Source organism: Bombina bombina, chromosome 5 (genome assembly GCF_027579735.1).
Source record: "Bombina bombina isolate aBomBom1 chromosome 5, aBomBom1.pri, whole genome shotgun sequence".
Lineage (NCBI taxonomy): Eukaryota > Metazoa > Chordata > Amphibia > Anura > Bombinatoridae > Bombina > Bombina bombina.
Window position 1 is genome coordinate 41504123 of NC_069503.1, and position 19047 is coordinate 41523169.

Consider the following 19047-nt stretch of genomic DNA (forward strand, 5'->3'; position numbering starts at 1 on the left):
GTGCCAAATTCTCCTATATCAAAACAGGGGAAAAATAGGCACTTAACTCAAAAATCTGCCCAGCAGCAGGACAGCTCATTTGGTATGAGAGGGGCTTCCTACCTCACATGGACCTGTGGAAAAAACAAAAAGCTGAGTAAACTTACTCAAACTTTCAACAAAGGGCAGCATGAAACTACTTGGGAGGCACAGTGGGGATTATACCCCACAAGTTCCCAAATGCTTAAAAGCAACCACTTGCTCTACTGAGGAGACTGACATGGACTACGACTAAACCCCAAAGAAAACCAGAGCAAACTTGCTCTGCTTAAAAAAATAAACTCTTGATTGAAGAATCAGACGCCTAACTTTACTTCTCCTTGCAAAAGATACAAGCAAAGAGAATGACTAGGGATTGTGGGTAGGGGGAGTGGTATTTAACAGCTTTTGCTGTGGTGCTCTTTGCCTCCTCCTGCTGGTCAGGAGTGATATTCCCAACAGTAATTAAGATGATCCGTGGACTCACCGTGTCATTAGAAAGAAAACACAAAATACTGCTCTGGATTCCAATCATTTTTATTTGCATGAAAAAACATTACATATAATTATATAGTAAAAAGCAGGATTACATGATATATGCACAGTGCACACGATATAAATATACCTAACACTTGTGCTCTTGATACAAAGGGATCTATCAGGCATATAATGTTCCCTTATGATCACGTATGTACCGGTTACTGATATTGTGTCTCATTAAATAAAATCAGTTTCCCCTCAGTAATTCCTCTGGTATATAACATGTACAATGCTAAGCATCTATTGCTATAAGAAAAGGTTTATCCACATGATGTGCACATTAAATATATCTCCCAGATGTCAATCATTTTAGACTGATGTTTTTGTTTATTATTGTTTATTCTGTAAATTTAATTATTTTCTCCCCTATGTAAAACAAACATACAACTCCTAACAATGGCATATTAATAAACAACACTTGGGGTGCTTTGGTGGGGAATATTTGTGTAAACTAGACAGTATGAGGACAGATCTGTATATTCCTGTGTGGTGTTTGGACTCTATCACATTTATATGAGAGAAACTGAGGTGAACACATATATATATATATATATATATATTTATATATATATATATATATATATATATATATATATATATATATATATATATATATATATATATATATAAACAAAGGACATCAGGAGAGAACTTCCAATCTAGAGCTATTATAACTGGGATTAGAAAGTATTTTTTTACAATAGGATTTTTTATTTAGAGTTTGTCCTCTTTAGGATAATTTTTAAGAGGTTTCCCCACTGTGCATATAAATTTTATTTTTTGAGTAAATATTTGGTGTTTTGTGATACCTAACTGGCATGAGATACCTTTTTCCACTTTATAAACATGTGAAAGTTTTTTCACCTGTGTGAATCCTTTCATGATTTTTCAGATGAATTATTTGTGTAAAACTTTTTCCACACTCTGTACATGTGTAAGGCTTTTCTCCTGTGTGAATTCTTTCATGAGTTTTCAGACTACTCATTTGTGTAAAACTTTTTCCACACTCATTACATATGAAACAGTTTTCTCCTGTGTGACTCCTTTCATGAGTTTTCAGATTACTCTTTTGCGTAAAACTTTTTCCACACTCTGTACACGTGAAAGGCTTTTCTCCTGTGTGACTTCTTTCATGAGCTTTCAGATGATCCATTTGTGTAAAACATTTCCCACACTCTGTACATGTGAAAGGCTTTTCCCCTGTGTGAATCCTTTCATGAATGTTCAGTTTCTTCTTTTCTCTAAATCCCTTTCCACACTCTGTACATGTGAAAGGTGTTTCTCCTGTATGCCTCCTTTCATGATATTTCAGATTACTCCTTTCTGTAAAACTTTTCCCACAGTCTGTACATGTGAAAGGTTTTTCTCCTGTGTGACTTCTTTCATGAGTTTTTAGATTACTCTTTTGTGTAAAACTTTTTCCACACTCGTTACATGTGAAAGGTTTCTCCCCTGTGTGGGTCTTTTTGTGATACATAAGGCTTCCTTTAGATGCAAAACATCTCTCACAATCTGTACATGTGAAAGGTTTCACAACTGTATGAACTTTGTGATGTTTATGGAGATGCAAATTACATGTGAAGCTTTTCTCACATTCTGTACATTTGAATGGATTCTTATTTGTATGATCCATTTGGTTAAACTTAAGACTTTTCCCTTCTTTACTATGTTTTGATAACTCAGTAAATGTGTGTGGTTTGTCCTCAGGGATAGTAATTTCACTAGATAAGTCATAAATGTTTTCCTCTTGTTTGATGACTAAATTACTTTCTGTACATAATGATATCTGCTGTGATATTCCCAATGTTTGTGAATAGTCATTGGTATCTAAGACTATTGGAGTTTGTGGTATCATTCTGATGCTTCCTGTGGTGAAGGATGGATATGAACCATTCAAGTGATTGTCTACATAAAAAGAAAAGGAATAAAGAAAGTTCTTTATAATGGAATCCATCATCTTACACAAATCATATTATTTATTTATACTCCATAAAATGTCTTCTGTTTTGTGTTCAAATTTAAAATTGATTAACCTGTAAATCACAAATTAAAATAACAAAAGACAAATAATGTAAATATTTCTACTTCATAATAAACTAAACCACTGATTACTGCTGAAAACAATTTATAGGATCTCATTAAACAAGGAGCAGGTGGATAATGTTCTCAGTCAGGGAACAAGTACTTCTGTATTCTGGTCAAGCGAGGTCCTCATTTAACAATGCACAAGCAAATGCACATAGAGCCCTGCCCGGCTCATGCTCAATCAGTGGGTGAGAATATGATGTCTTAATCCACAGACTAATAATTAGTGTGAGATGTTTTAGCTTTCGGCTATAGTTGTTTGATTTGTATAATCAGCCAAAAACTTTATTAGTTTTAATAATACTCACTGTTAAATTAAGTACACAGATCAGTGGGGTTTCTGGGGTGGGGAACACTCACTGGGGAATTGTGGGTGTTCCACACATGGGAACAAGGTAGGCGTAAGTGTAGTTATGCGTGTTCATGAGCGACGTCAGGGCAGGGGAAGTTAGAGTTGCCCGTGTTCTGAGAGCAGGTGTTCACACAAATGTTATTAAAAGATGCAGATATAAATATAATAGTTTATATTTGTTTAATGAGTGATCTATTCTGATTTTCCCAGTAGTCAGCATATTTTACTCACCTAACACATATGGGTTCATGCTGATAACAGGTTCCAATGTCTGTGCTCAGGAAGAAGGTTCCCTTATTCACTCCAGTTACATCAATACCTGATATCTCTCAGTGCTCTGGCAGTGTCTGTAAAAAGTATATTAAATGGTTTAGACAGATAATGATAAATAAAGTTTTCTTCCTAATTGGAAAGAGTCCACAGCTGTATTCATTACTTTTGGGAAATAAGAACCTGGCCACCAGGAGGAGACAAAGACACCCCAGCCAAGGGATTAAATAATCCTCCCACTTCCCTTATCCCCCAGTCATTCTTTGCCTTTCTTCCCAGGAGGTTGGCAGAGAAGTGTCAATTTTTTTTGGTCTTTTATGGAGGGTAGTACTCTTGGACAATGGACAGGAGTTTTAAGTAATCCTGTCAGTCTCTCAGTGAGAGCTTGGATGAAGGTTAGAGTCCAGAGATGCAGGGAGAGTCTTTCTGCGAAACCATCCTGACTCATATTAACAGCTCCTCAAGCAATCAGCATTGTCTAACTTCGCTCTGCTGCCTGCTTTCTTCTCTCAAGTCCATGGCAGAGGCGATGCTGCTATCCATCACACTTGAAGGGCTGTGTTCCTGTTCCATGGTGTAGATTCAGGTAAGATCGTTTTATTTTACTTGTTAAATCATGAATGTACTGTATTACAAATGTTTTCCCGAGAGGCTACCACCTTGTGGGACTATCTTTAAAAATATAAGGGTCTCAGTGAGGCGCCTTTTCGTATCTTGGAATCAAGGGTTAATATCTCCTAAGGGGGGTTATTGAACAGGGTTTTTTTTAATCATGTTTGTTGATTCAATCTGCTTATGTGTAGTGTTAACTGGGCTGATGGCTTGGAACATAAAGGCCTTTGGAAGTAACGCTAATGGTTGGGCATGCTTTTTTGGACTGGACGGTTCACCTTGTGACCGGGCGTGATTACGTTCTGTCTTCCATTTCCACATTCCTGACATGTGGCGACTGAGAAATTCTTGTCTGAAGGGTCTGGTCATAGGAGGTGGTGAATGCCCCAGCCATTGTGGGTGTCAAGTGCCGTTTTTTGTTTTAGTCCATATTTGCATATACTCCATCCAGTTATGGAGGATTCTGATGCTGAGACCATTCAATTTTCAGACTCTGTTATGGAGGATTCTAATATGGAGACTGTTCTTCTTTCAGATTCAGATCCTTCATCCGGTGAAGAATCCGGATTGGCCTCGTGGACACCTGTCAATCAGTTATGTTCTGTATGCCGTATTAGAGTGCTTTGTTCCTCAGCCTCGGGTATTCAAGGGCCAGCTGAGCCATTCGCCTCTGGGGGTCCTGTCCTCCAAGAGGCGAGTTCCCTACAGATCCATACTTCTACACATGCGGGTAACCCAGTTTCTGATTATTCCCCCATGAGGGGCGGATGGTTCCCCCCGGAGATTGCGGCACATTTCACTTTCACATATTTTTTGGCAATTGTTTGTCTGCAGAGTCCAGACGTTTATGCGCAATTGTGCTTGTGCCCTATTTTCCCTGGTATTCCACCTTGGACTGTACAGTTCCCTGTGGGTGCGACTGTCCCTGAGTGTTGTGCCTTTGGTAACAGAATTGTGCGCCTTCGTGTGTTACACAAACATGTTTTTCAGTTATTGAATGACCCTTTCCTTATCGGATACGGGAATACTCAGTCTGCTTCTTCGAATGGTGCACCTCATTAGACACGTGGGGATGATGTAATCTTCTGATTGTCCATGTATTGAGATCTTTCCCAGTTTTTGGAAGATCAGGGCTCCGTTTGGCTGGTCCTGCGGTTAAGCCTGTTTCTTCTTGGGCGTTAACCTACGGGTTATCTTGTATTTATTTTCATCCAATTGGATGTCCTTTTATTTTTTGTTTATCTGTCTCCTTCGGGAATCTTTTGGGATCAATACTCTGTTACTTCTGTGGAAGTTTTTTTGAGGACATGTTAGTCCTTTGTTTTTTCCTTCTTCCTCTCTGAGGGAGGATTTATGAGGCTTGACGGTTAAGACCCGGATTGCAGGCTGGTCCTGTTTGGGTTCAGTTCTGTCTGGTAGCTGTTCAGACATGTGGCGCCGTTCTGGTTGGCTGGTCTGGTGGAGGTGCCGAGTGCTCATGTTATCATTTGTGTTCAACTAAGCATTCTAGAAGACCAGTGGGTCCGTGAGGCAGGAAGGATTGTCTCAGTCCTTATAGCCTTCAATATAGATGACTGGGTCAGTGGAGTTCCGCTGAGTCACTCTCTCTTGTGTCTGGGGTTGTCAGACCCTAGAGTTCCCTTCCCCATGTAGTGGAGGGTTGGAGGGCTCAGCGCCCTCTTGCCGCCGAGTTGGGCGGTTTGGCCTTTTTTCTTTTGAGGCCCTGGGAATTGTCTTTCTGGACTTAGTTCTCAGTAGCTAGTAGTTTAATGAGTAGTTCAGCTGTCTTGCAGTGGATGGTTTGCAGAATGTGACCAGCTGCAGCTATTGCACATTGACTGTGTATTGTCTAGCTGTTTTTATGAGACCTTTTGGTCTTCTTTCATTGTCTCCATGCGGGTTAGGTCTCCTTTTAGGGACCTGGGTTCCCCTCTGGGAGATGGTTGTTCCCTGTTAGGGACACTAGGCGTGGTCTCCTTGGGCTCTGCTTGGGGTTCTTCGAATCCTTTTGTCTATGTGATCCCCTAAATGTATGGAGGTGATGTGGAGACAAGGCTTTGCTTGAGTGATTTTGGCCTCGAGGTATACCCTTGCTTGTTGTCCTGCTGCTGTTTGAGAGTCTATGGGCTGTAGTGTCATTGCATGACTTTTATCGCCTTGGACTTTGGCAAGGGTGGTCTCTTCCTTGGGTCGGGACTTGCGAGTTATCTCGTTATCCGGGTTGATCTGGATATTGCATTGATATCTCCTTGTGGTCTAGTTTTTATATCAGATGGGGTGTTCCATTTTTGGATATTGTTTGTTTAAACAATTGGGGGATCTGTTTCTCCGTGGTGCTTCCGGTTGCTGAGGCTTCGCTCAGTTTTTCCCTTGTGGAGCTGTTCTCAGACTTTTTGGTTCTAGGGTTGGTTCGAGTTCTTGGGAACTTGGGCTATTTCCTTTTACTCAGACTGATTGACTTGGTCACGGTTGGCCAGGTTTTCTGAGTGCCAATGCTCACTGGGCTTGACTTACGCCTTTATGGTCGGTTTCCCTTGGTCAGCTTTCTGTAGTAGCCTTATGGATTCACTGCTCTGCAGGTGAATGGGTTTGCAGTGTCACTGCTGCAGCTATTGCACATTGGATGTTTGTTAGCAAGCTAATTCTTTAGGGGGATTCCTTCCAAGTTCATCCGTGTTGGAGATTGATCTCTCCTTTAGCCTGTGGCTTCGTGTCTTGTGGGCAGGTGCTCTGCCTTTTTGACCCTATCCCCTTTCTTAGGGTGGGGGGCTTATTCACCTTTTAATCGGGGTGTGGTCCCTTTTCTTAGGGATTCTCCTGGATTCAGGAGATTGGAACTGAGAGTTAACCTTCAGAGAGGGGTGTTTCTCTCTGGGTTGTTATGTTCCATCTGGAGTCTTGCTGACTCCGTGTCAAGACTATGTTGGGCCTTTTGTTAGATTCTTTTGGGTCTAGAGCCTTGTCATCTGTTTATAAGGAGTCGTTTTGGCACTTGTGCTTTGTTGGTATGGCTGTGACCATTCTTCCACCAGTTTTTGAGCTGATGTTGGGGTTCTTCTGTTTCAGACCTACCGATGCTTGGGCTGGGAGTGGGTTCTGAGATGTGTTGTCATCTTCAGGATTTAGGTCTGGCATAGTTGCTAGCTCCCTGTGCTTAAAAGCAGAAGGTTCAGGGTTACCATCCACCTTTGGGTTCTGGGTGTAACCTCTCTCTTGGGGGTGCAGTGGGCCTCGTTGATTGCCTAGAGTGTGCCCTCTGTCTGGGAGTTTTTATTTTGTAATCTGTTCTCTTGCTGGCAGCTTTTTACTTCTCAGCAAGTAGTCTTTTTGTCATCCTGATGATGGCTGCGTGTTCTTGACTCAGGGTTTTGTCTATTAGTGCTTTTGCACGATGTTAAGAGACAGGTTTCTCTGTTTCGATGCCCGGTCCTAAACCTCTGGTTTCTGCTTGGTCTGGGCGTAGCCTCCAATTGTCTGTCAGGACCAATTTGGTCTTTGTGAGCTGGGCTCGCTATTTGGGGTTTTCCTTTTAAGAATTTTGTGGTGACCTTTCGGTTTTCCTTCGGTTCTTCCTTGCCCTATCCCTTGGGGAGTTTAGGCTGGTGTTCCCCTCATTAGTGAGGGGTGAGGGATTGACTGTTGGGTGACTGTCTCCTGGAGGAATGTTGGCTCAGTCGAGTCTGATTTTGCGGTCTCTAGCTAGGCTTCTGGACTATCTGTGGGTCAGTGTCCTTGGGGCCTTTCCTTTTCAAAGTTTTCTCGACTTCAAACGAAGCAAGGTTTTTGTTGGGTTGGCGTTTCAGGCTTGGTGCCCTCAGAATGGGCCGCCTATGTACCCTCCCGTTTTGGCATTCAGTGTCCTCTTTAGCTTGGGTATTGTTTTCCCAAAAGTAATTTATGCAACTGTGGACTCTTTCCAATTCCAAAAGAAAAACATAAATTATGCCTACCTAATAATTTCCTTTTCTTATTTTGAAAAGAGTTCACAGCTCCCCACCCGTTTTCTTAAGTGGGGCGTCTTTATTCTTTTGGCACCTTTTTTCACCCTGATATTTCTTCTACTGTTCCTTATTCCTTTGCAGAAGGACTGGGGGATGAGGGAAGTGGGAGGAGTATTTAAGCCTTTGGCTGGTGTGTCTTTGCCTCCTCCTGGTGGCCAGGTTCTGATTTTCTAAAAGTAATGAATGTAGCTGTGGACTCTTTCCAACGGAAGAAAAGAAAATTATCAGGTAAGCATAATTTATGTTTTCTGATTAACTGTACGTATGTTATTATTAAAGGCACACATAACAATTTAAGTGATACAGATCAGCTGTTTAGGTTATTACATATGTGCTAGTGATTCAGCACAAGCATTTAGTATGGTTAGCTCTGTTGATGTTACAGTTGGAACTTAAATATGAATATTTCCAAAACTTTACAATATAAGCTCAGGAGTAGACAATCTACTTATGAGTGGGACATACCACAACCTTAAAAATGTATTATCACCCCCCTCAATTATTTATATCAAAGAGCAGCACTCACACAAATGTTAAATAAGAGTTGTTTAAATGTAATTTAAATCTAATACTACAGTATTGATATTATACTTTCTACAGATCCTCACTGTCAGACATTCTGTATTTATTAAAAATAAAATGTGTACCAAAAACCACACACAACTAGTGATAATAATACAGACCAATATGCAGGAATATATCCAAAGTGAAAAGCGTCTTTAATGGAGACCACAAATACAAATAGTCCATACGATGTTCCTCAAAATGAAGAGAAAGAAACACATCATAGCATAATACTGTGTAATCTTCACTCCCCAGATGGAAGGCAGACCCAGAATACTCACATTAGTTAGAGCTTCAACAGCTCAAGATAATCAGGTTTATTGTGCAGACCCCAGGCAGACTGGACACAGACAAAGACAAATGCTTAAAGCAAATGTACAATTTATTAAAAACAAAAGCCAAAGTTCTTGTGGATCACTAAGGGTAACAGGTACAAACATACACAGATACTATGCATGTGATAGTCCATTGTTACAGACTGCATGAAGCTACACACTGTATCTGTAGTCTTTCTGTACTGGATAGGTACTTCTCCTTGTGACCAATTTGCTTAAACTACTCTACATTTTGTATTTGTCATGTGCTCTACCCCCAGCCCTTTAACTTCTCTTGGTCAGTAGTGAGTTGTCTTAAATCCCACTGCAAGGGGGAGGGGGGAAGAGGCAGACACTAACATGTTAAGTTTTAATTGTTATCTAGGACATAGATAGGAAAAGGAAGACTTTGTGTTTACATAGATTGATAACACAATACGATATGTTCTATCAGCAAGCTCAGCCCATTTAAAATGTTCATAACTTATGTAATGTCAGGACATTCTTCTGTTGGTGTATATCCCTTTAATTCCTTTCTATAAATCCTTGCACCTCCCACACACACCTGCCAATTAATTTGTTTGGTAGTGTAGTGCATTGTTCCTAAAAACAAGCTATCCCTGAACTCTCTTGGCTATTTCTGAATATCAGTCAGTTTCCTATCATACTTTCCACTCCTGGAGGATTACATCAAGCAAGCTACTGGTATCATAAAATCTTTAGTTATAACAACATCTCCTATGCATTGCTGTCCTGAGTATTTACAGATTACCTGAATACCGTATACTGCTAAGCAGACACAAGACCCCAGCAAGGTTACAAGTCTTCTTATTGTTGCAGTATCTTATCATACCTCTGCCTATAATTTACTGCCAACACTTAACCTGTAACCACCAAGTAAGCAAGCTTTATTTTTGCTAGGAAGTTCTCACTGCAACCGCTGCATTTCCTATCAATCCTGCTTGAGAAAGCTGCAAACCAAGACCAAGACTGTCAGCATTTCCAGCTCTCTGATTGGCGGATCCCCACACACCCTCTCTGCAGAGACACTGAAAACACACAGAGCCGATTCTAAGCCTGTCAGTGCTTCAGCCTCTCCTATTGGCTGGCTTCCACACACCCACTCTGCAGAGTCACAGGGAACAACAGAGCAGATATTTAGCCTGCAACCACCTACAGTTAACAACAGAGGCTACAGTAGGATTCACATTCAGTCTGCTTACAGGCAAGTAAAGAACTTTTATACTACTAAGTAAAAACAGACTTACAACATCCTCTTTCTACAATAGCTCACAAAGCTATAGTAAGCTGTACAGGACTCATTCTCTCCTGTAACAAGATAATAAGCAAACACATAACAATTGTGTTTACTACATAGAATTCCTGTCCAAACTTAAGTAGTCTGCAGTTGAGATCCTCAGACTTTTTCAAATCAGCACTGAGATATGACATGTAATATCAAATGCATACTAACAATACAATGCAAGCATATAACACTCCTCCACCAAAAAGATAAGGAAGTTGAAGAAGCCTTTAGACCCTTACGCTTCCCAGAGTAGATAACAAACAAGGAAGAAGTTTGTCTAAAATCCTTTGTAGCTTGAAAATAAAACTTCAAAGCTTGAACCACATCCAAATTATGAAGCAAACGTTCCTTCGAAGGAGGAAGATTAGGACACAAGGAAGGAACCACAATCTCCTGATTGATGTTGCGATTAGACACAACCTTAAAAGAAAACCCAAACAGGTACGTAGGACAGCCTTATCAGTGTGGAACACCAGAAAAGGAGGCTCACATTGCAAGGCAGCTATTTCAGAAACTCTGCATGCCAACACAATATCCAGTAGAAAAATTACATTACAGGACAACAATTTTATGTCAACCGAATGCATAGTCTCAAACGGAGCCCATTGCAAAACCTTAAGAACAAGATTTAAATTCCAAGGTGGTGCATTAGATCAAAACACAAGTCTGATCCTAATCAGAGCCTAAACAAAAGATTGCACATCAGGGAGCTCTGTGAGCCTCTTGTGCAGCAAAACAGATAGGGCCAAAATCTGTCCCCTCAGGGAACTGGCAGAAAGGCCCTTCACCAGACCCTCCTGGAGAAAAGAAAGTATTCTGGCAGCCTTTACCTTATGCCAGGCTAAACCACATTCTTTACACCATAATAAGAAAGCTCTCCACACCTTATGATAGATGTGACCAATAACAGGCTTACAAGCTTGAATGAGAGTATCAATAACCCTCTCAGCGAAACCTCTCTTGGCTAGGACTAAGCATTCAATCTCAACGCAGTCAGCCTCAGAGAATCTAGATTTTGATGAACAAAAGGACTCTGTTCCAACAGATCCCTGTGACAAGATAACTTCCACGGAGGAGATGAAGACATTTTCACCAGGTCTGCGAACCACATCCTTCGCGGCCTTGATGGAGCAATCAGTATCTCTGACGCCTGCTCCTGCTTGATGCGGACCACTACACGAGGAAGAGTGGTAACGGCGGGAAAATGTAAATCAGATTGAACCTCCAAGGCACTGCTAATGCATCTATTAGCTCCGTTTGAGGATCCCTGGACTGTGCCCATATCTGGGTAGCTTGGAATGGGACACCATGAGATCTATCTCTGACATTCCCCATTTGTTGCAAATCTCTGCAAACACATTGGGATGGAGAGACCATTCTCCCTGATAAAAGGATAGTTTGCTGAGAAAATCCGCTTCCCAGTTGTCCACACCTGGAATGTGGATTGCTGACAGCGAGCAGTTGTGGGCCTCCACCCACTCCAGAATCTGAGATACTTTGCCAGGGAGCTTCTCGGTCCCCTCTGATGGTTGATGTAAGCCACTGAGGTTATGTTGTCTGATTGGAATCTCATAAAGTGGGACGAACCCAGAAGAGGTCAAGCCTTCAAGATTGCCAGAATGTTGATTGGGAGGGAAGATTCCTCTTGAGTCCACAGGCTCTGTGCCTTCCTGGCACCCCAGACAGCTCCCCATCCTGATAGACTTGCATCTATAGTCACAATCTCCCAGGATGGTCTCAAGAAGGATGTCCCTTGGGACAAGTGATCTGGACAGAGCCACCAGGAGAGCGATTCTCTCGACCAGTTGTCCAGAGAAATCTGTTGAGACAGATCCGAATGATCGCCATTCCGCTGTATCAGCATGCACAGCTGTAGTGGTCTGAGATGGAATCTGAAAAAAAGAATGATGTCCATGCTGGACACCATGAGACCAATCACCTCCATACACCAAGCTACAGAGGCCTTAAGGAGGTCTGGAGGGCACGACAAGGGGAAGATAGTTTGTAACGTCTCTGGTCTGTAAGGAATATCCTCATGGAAATGGACTCTATTATAGTACCCAGGAATTCCACCCTGGTACTTGGAATAAGAACTGTTTTCTAAGTTGATCTTCCATCCATGAGATTGAAGAAGAAACCGAAGAGATTTCAAATGGTCTTCTACCAGATGGTGCTTGAACCAGAATGTTGTCCAAGTATGGAGCTACTTCTATACCTCATGGTTCTGGGAACTGCAAGCAGATCCCCTAGAACCGTCATAAAAACTTTTAGAGCAGTAGCTAGTCCAAATGGAAGTGCAATAAACTGGAGGTGGTGGTCCAGGAACGCAAACCTTAGGAACTCAAAGTGTTCCTTGTGGATTGGAACGTGAAGGTAAACATCCTTCAGATCTATAGTGGTCATGAACTGTCCTTCCTGAACTAAGGGAAAGATGGATCTTATCGTCTCCATCTTGAATGAGGGGAGATAGGAATTTGTTTAAGCACTTTAGGTCCAAAATCGGGCGGAAAGTTCCCTCCTTCTTTGGGACCACAAAAAGGTTTGAATAGTATCCCAAACCTCTTTCTGCGAGAGGTACCGGGACAATGAATCCTAGGGAGGATAGATCCCTCACGCACCCCAGAAAGGCTTCTCTTTTTTTCTGGCCTGGAAAACAGGTTTGATAGAAAGAATCTGCCCCTGGGTGGATGAGACTTGAAACCTATCGTGTATCCCTAAGCGATGACCTCCAGGACCCACGAGTCCTGCACATCCCCAAACCAAGTGTCTGAAAAGAGCGTCAGTCTGCCCCCTACATGATCGAGAACCGGACTGTGGGCCATCCCTTCATGCCGACTTTGTCTCAGGGGGCTTCTTGCTCTGTTTGGATTTCTTCCAGGACTAAGCCAGCTTCCAAGCACTCTTGGATTGCTCAGGCTTTGCAGAAGGCTGCTGATGTTGGTATTTATCAGAAGAAAAGGAACAAAAATTAGGACCTTGCCCCTTAGGCTTGTTCTCTTATCCTGCAGTAAAAAGGCACCTTTGCCTCCAGTAACCGTGGAAATAATTTAGTCCAGGCCTGGACCAAATAAAATCTTTCCCTTAAAGGGGAGGGAAAGAAGCCTGGACTTAGAAGTCATGTCTGCAGACCAGGACATCAGCCAGAATGCCCTACGTGCTTGAACAGAAAAACCTGAAGCCTCAGCATTCAGGCGAATAATTTGCATATTTGCATCACAAATAAAAAAGTTAGCAACCCTTAAGGCCTTAATTATTTTCTGGATCACATTGAGGGGGCCCTCCACCTCAATCAACTCAGATAAGGAGTCGCACCAGTAGGTATCCGCTCCAGCAACCGCAGCAACAGCCGCTGCCAGTTGAAAACAAATATCCCGTATGTTGAAATATCTTTCTTAACAGAGTTTCTATCTTCTTATCCATGGCCTCTTTGAACGACAAACTATCCTCATGCAGGATAGCAGTGCGTTTAGCAAGTATGGAGATAGCGCCATCCACCTTGGGGATGGAACTTGGGGATGGAACTCCACAACTTCAATTGAGAGTCCGGGACTGGGAACAATTTCTTAAAGGAAGATGAAGGGGAAGGAAGAACCAATCCTTTCCCATTCATTTTTAATACTGTTTGCCATTTTTACAGGAACCGGGAAAGTTTGTGGTACAACCCTGTCCTTGTAGACCTTATCTAATTTAGGAATCAAAGGTTCCTCAGGCAATTTTGGGCTCTGGAACCTCTAACGTAGCCAAAACTTAGTGCACCCTCTGAAGTATCAGAGGTGCCCTCATAATCGGATAATCTCATATCAGATAAATACAACAAACTAGTTGATGACCCCTGGGAGGGAGAGCAATATTGAACCTTTCGCTTGCGCTTAGCAGGGCGAGGTAAAGCACTAAAGGCCGCAGACACCGCCGGTTGTAACGGCACAGTAAAGTCTGGCGGTTAAAAGGGCTCCTCCAGATAGAGGATTTGGAGTGCTATGGGAAGCTCCATGTGTATTAGGAGAGGACTGTAGGGTGGGTACCTCACGGGACGGAGACTCCTCAGAGGTGGATGGCTCAGTGGTATCAAACAAATTAACCTTCTTTGACATGATTACTTTATCAAGCATGTGGAACATAGTTGAGCGGGCAGGTACACTGCAGCCTCCTCACAATATAGACAGGTATTAGGCTTAGGTAAAGAGGGAGTACCTTCTAAAGCATCTGAATCCTCCATAGCTTGTGTTTACAAAGCAGACTATTGATTAATACGAAAAAACAGCACCTTTATACCCCCAATGGCTGGGGCACTCAGCTGCGCAGCACAAAAAACGAAAACAGAATTTATGCTTACCTGATAAATTACTTTCTCCAACGGTGTGTCCGGTCCATGGCGTCATCCATTACTTGTGGGAATATTCTTTTCCCCAACAGGAAATGGCAAAGAGCACAGCAAAAGCTGTCCATATAGCCCCTCCTCAGGCTCCGCCCCCCAGTCATTCGACCGACTGTTAGGAGAAAAAAAGGAGAAACTATAGGGTGCCGTGGTGACTGTAGTGTATAGAGAAAGAAATTTTTCAAACCTGATTAAAAAATCAGGGCGGGCCGTGGACCGGACACACCGTTGGAGAAAGTAATTTATCAGGTACACATAAATTCTGTTTTCTCCAACATTGGTGTGTCCGGTTCACGGCGTCATCCATTACTTGTGGGAACCAATACCAAAGCTTTAGGACACGGATGAAGGGAGGGAGCAAATCAGATTACCTAAACGGAAGGCACCACGGCTTGCAAAACCTTTCTCCCAAAAACAGCCTCCGAAGAAGCATAAGTATCAAATTTGTAGAATTTGGCAAAAGTGTGCAGAGAAGACCAAGTCGCTGGCTTACATATCTGATCAACAGAAGCCTCGTTCTTGAAGGCCCATGTGGAAGCCACAGCCCTAGTGGAGTGAGCTGTGATTCGTTCAGGAGGCTGCCGTCCGGCAGTCTCATAAGCCAATCGGATAATGCTTTTCAGCCAGAAAGAAAGAGAGGTAGCAGTAGCTTTTTGTCCTCTCCTCTTACCAGAGTAAACGACAAACAAAGATGAGTTTTGTCTAAAATCCTTAGTTGCTTCTAAATAGAACTTTAAAGCACGAACTACATCTAAATTGTGTAACAAACGTTCCTTCTTTGAAACTGGATTCGGACACAGAGAAGGAACAACTATTTCCTGGTTAATATTCCTGTTGGAAACAACTTTCGTAAGAAAAACAGGCTTAGTACGCAAAACGACCTTATCTGAATGGAACACCAGATAGGGTGGATTACACTGCAAAGCAGATAATTCAGAAACTCTTCTAGCAGAAGAAATAGCAACCAAAAACAGAACTTTCCAAGATAGTAACTTGATATCTATGGAATGTAAAGGTTCAAACGGAACCCCTTGAAGAACTGAAAGAACTAAATTTAGACTCCAAGGAGGAGTCATGGGTCTGTAAACAGGCTTGATTCTGACCAAAGCCTGTACAAAAGCTTGTACATCTGGCACAGCTGCCAGTCGTTTGTGTAACAAGACAGATAAAGCAGAAATCTGTCCTTTTAGAGAACTCGCTGACAATCCCTTATCCAAACCTTCTTGGAGAACGGAGAGGATCTTAGGAATTTTAATCTTACTCCAGGAGAATCGCTTGGATTCGCACAAACAGATATATTTTTTCCATATTTTATGGTAAATCTTTCTAGTCACAGGTTTTCTGGCTTGGACCAGAGTATCTATCACTGAATTTGAAAACCCACGCTTGGATAAAATCAAGCGTTCAATTTCCAAGCAGTCAGCTGCAGAGAGACTAGATTTGGATGTTCGAATGGACCTTGTACTAGAAGATCCTGTCTCAAAGGTAGCTTCCATGGTGGAGCCGATGACATATTCACCAGGTCTGCATACCAAGTCCTGCGCGGCCACGCAGGAGCTATCAGAATCACTGAGGCCTTCTCCTGTTTGATCCTGGCTACGAGCCTGGGAAGGAGAGGGAACGGTGGAAACGCATAAGCTAGGTTGAACGACCAAGGCGCCACTAATGCATCCACTAGAGTCGCCTTGGGATCCCTGGATCTGGACCCGTAGCAAGGAACCTTGAAGTTCTGACGAGACGCCATCAGATCCATGTCTGGAATGCCCCATAATTGGGTCAACTGGGCAAAAACCTCCAGGTGGAGTTCCCACTCCCCCGGATGGAAAGTCTGACGACTCACATAATCCGCCTCCCAGTTGTCTACTCCTGGGATGTGAATTGCAGATAGATGGCAGGAGTGATCCTCCGCCCATTTGATGATCTTGGATACCTCTCTCATTGCCAAGGAACTCTTTGTTCCTCCCTGATGGTTGATGTAAGCTACAGTCGTCATGTTGTCTGACTGGAATCTTATGAATCCGGCCTTCGCTAGTTGAGGCCAAGCCCGGAGAGCATTGAATATCGCTCTCAGTTCCAGGATGTTTATCGGGAGAAGAGACTCTTCCCGAGACCATAGACCCTGAACTTTCAGGGAATCCCAGACCGCGCCCCAGCCTAATAGACTGGCGTCGGTCGTGACAATGACCCACTCTGGTCTGCGGAAACTCATTCCCTGAGACAGGTGATCCTGGGTCAACCACCAACGGAGTGAGTCTCTGGTCATCTGGTCTACTTGAATCTTTGGAGACAAGTCTGCATAGTCCCCATTCCACTGATTGAGCATGCACAGTTGTAATGGTCTTAGATGAATTCGAGCAAAAGGAACTATGTCCATTGCTGCAACCATCAATCCTACTACTTCCATGCACTGAGCTATGGAAGGCTGCAGAATAGAGTGAAGAACTTGACAAGCGTTTAGAAGCTTTGACTTTCTGACTTCTGTCAGGAAGATCTTCATTTCTAAAGAATCTATTATTGTTCCCAAAAAGGGAACTCTTGTTGACGGAGACAGGGAACTCTTTTCTACGTTCACCTTCCACCCGTGAGATCTGAGAAAGGCTAGAACAATGTCTGTATGAGCCTTTGCCTTGGAAAGAGACGACGCTTGAATTAGAATGTCGTCCAGATAAGGTGCCACTGCAATGCCCCTTGGTCTTAGAACCGCCAGAAGGGACCCAAGCACCTTTGTGAAAATTCTGGGAGCAGTGGCTAGCCCGAATGGAAGAGCCACGAACTGATAATGTTTGTCCAGAAAGGCGAACCTTAGGAACTGATGATGATCTTTGTGGATAGGAATATGTAGGTACGCATCCTTTAAATCCACGGTAGTCATATATTGACCCTCCTGGATTGTAGGTAAAATTGTTCGAATGGTTTCCATTTTGAACGATGGAACTCTGAGAAATCTGTTTAGAATTTTTAAATCCAGAATTGGTCTGAAAGGTCCCTCTTTTTTGGGGACTACAAACAGGTTTGAGTAAAACCCCTGACCTTGTTCCACAGCTGGAACTGAGTGTATCACTCCCATCTTTAACAGGTCTTCTACACCATGTAAGAATGCCTGTCTCTTTATTTGGTTTGAAGATAAGTGAGACATGTGGAACCTTCCCCTTGGGGGTAGTTCCTTGAATTCTAGAAGATAACCCTGAGAGACTATTTCTAGTGCCCAGGGATCCGGAACATCTCTTGCCCAAGCCTGAGCAAAGAGAGAGAGTCTGCCCCCTACTAGATCCGGTCCCGGATCGGGGGCTACCCCTTCATGCTGCCTTGGAAGCAGCAGCAGGCTTCTTGGCCTGTTTTCCCTTGTTCCAGCCTTGCATTGGTTTCCAAGCTGGTTTAGTCTGGGAAGCGTTACCCTCTTGTCTAGAGGCTGCAGAGTTAGAAGCCGGTCCGTTCCTGAAATTGCGAAAGGAACGAAAATTGGACTTATTCTTAGCCTTGAAAGGCCTATCCTGTGGGAGGGCATGGCCCTTTCCCCCAGTAATGTCTGAAATAATTTCTTTCAATTCTGGCCCAAAAAGGGTCTTACCTTTGAAAGGGATATTAAGCAATTTTGTCTTGGAAGATACATTCACCGACCAAGACTTTAGCCAGAGCGCTCTGCGCGCCACAATTTCAAACCCTGAATTTTTCGCCGCTAGTCTCGCTAATTGCAAAGCGGCATCCAAAATAAAGGAATTAGCTAACTTAAGTGCGTGAATTCTGTCCATGACTTCCTCATATGGAGTCTCCATATTAAGCGACTTTTCTAGTTCATCGAACCAGAAACACGCCGCCGTAGTGACAGGAATAATGCACGAAATTGGTTGGAGGAGGTAACCTTGCTGAACAAAAATCTTTTTAAGCAAACCCTCCAATTTTTTATCCATAGGATCTTTGAAAGCACAATTGTCCTCAATGGGAATAGTTGTGCGCTTAGCTAGGGTAGAAACTGCCCCCTCAACCTTAGGGACTGTTTGCCATGTGTCCTTCCTTGGGTCAACCATGGGGAACAATTTCTTAAATATAGGAGGTGGGACAAAGGGTATGCCTGGTCTCTCCCACTCCTTATTCACTATGTCCGCCACCCTTTTAGGGATCGGGAAGGCATCAGGGTGCACCGGGACCTCTAAGAATTTGTCCATCTTGCACAATTTTTCTGGAATGACCAAAGAGTCACAATCATCCAGAGTAGAAAGCACCTCCTTAAGTAATGCGCGGAGATGCTCTAACTTAAATTTAAACGTCACAACATCAGATTCTGCCTGTTGAGAGATTCTTCCTGAATCTGAAAGTTCTCCCTCCGACAAACCCTCCCTCACTGCCACTTCTGACTGGTGTGAGGGTATGACAGATAAACTATCGTCAGCGCCTTCTTGCTCCACTGTATTTAAAACTGAGCAATCACGCTTTCTCTGAAATGCTGGCATTTTGGATAAAATATTAGCTATGGAATTATCCATTACTGCCGTTAATTGTTGCATAGTAACAAGCATTGGCGCGCTAGATGTACTAGGGGTCGCCTGCGCAGGCATAACTGGTGTTGACACAGAAGGAGAGGATGAAGAACTATCCCCACTACCTTCATTTGA

At 43.0% G+C, this 19047-nt stretch overlaps 1 protein-coding gene across 3 annotated transcripts in view; it reads right to left on the reverse strand.

The window, feature by feature from the left end:
• Positions 1 to 539: 539 nt before the first annotated feature.
• Positions 540 to 19047, reverse strand: part of LOC128659793 (gastrula zinc finger protein XlCGF8.2DB-like) — a 49568-nt gene continuing 31060 nt past the window's right edge. For 2 of the 3 annotated variants that reach the window (XM_053713364.1, XM_053713363.1), the window contains exons 2-3: positions 3227 to 3342; positions 540 to 2463 (exon numbers count right to left, since the gene is read on the reverse strand). In XM_053713364.1, the coding sequence (XP_053569339.1) occupies positions 1397 to 2463; positions 3227 to 3245 (1086 nt within the window). In that variant the 5' untranslated portion in view covers positions 3246 to 3342 and the 3' untranslated portion in view covers positions 540 to 1396. Of the gene's footprint in view, positions 2464 to 3226; positions 8754 to 19047 lie in introns of those variants that run through there. The other variant, XM_053713362.1, reaches the window with a different exon arrangement.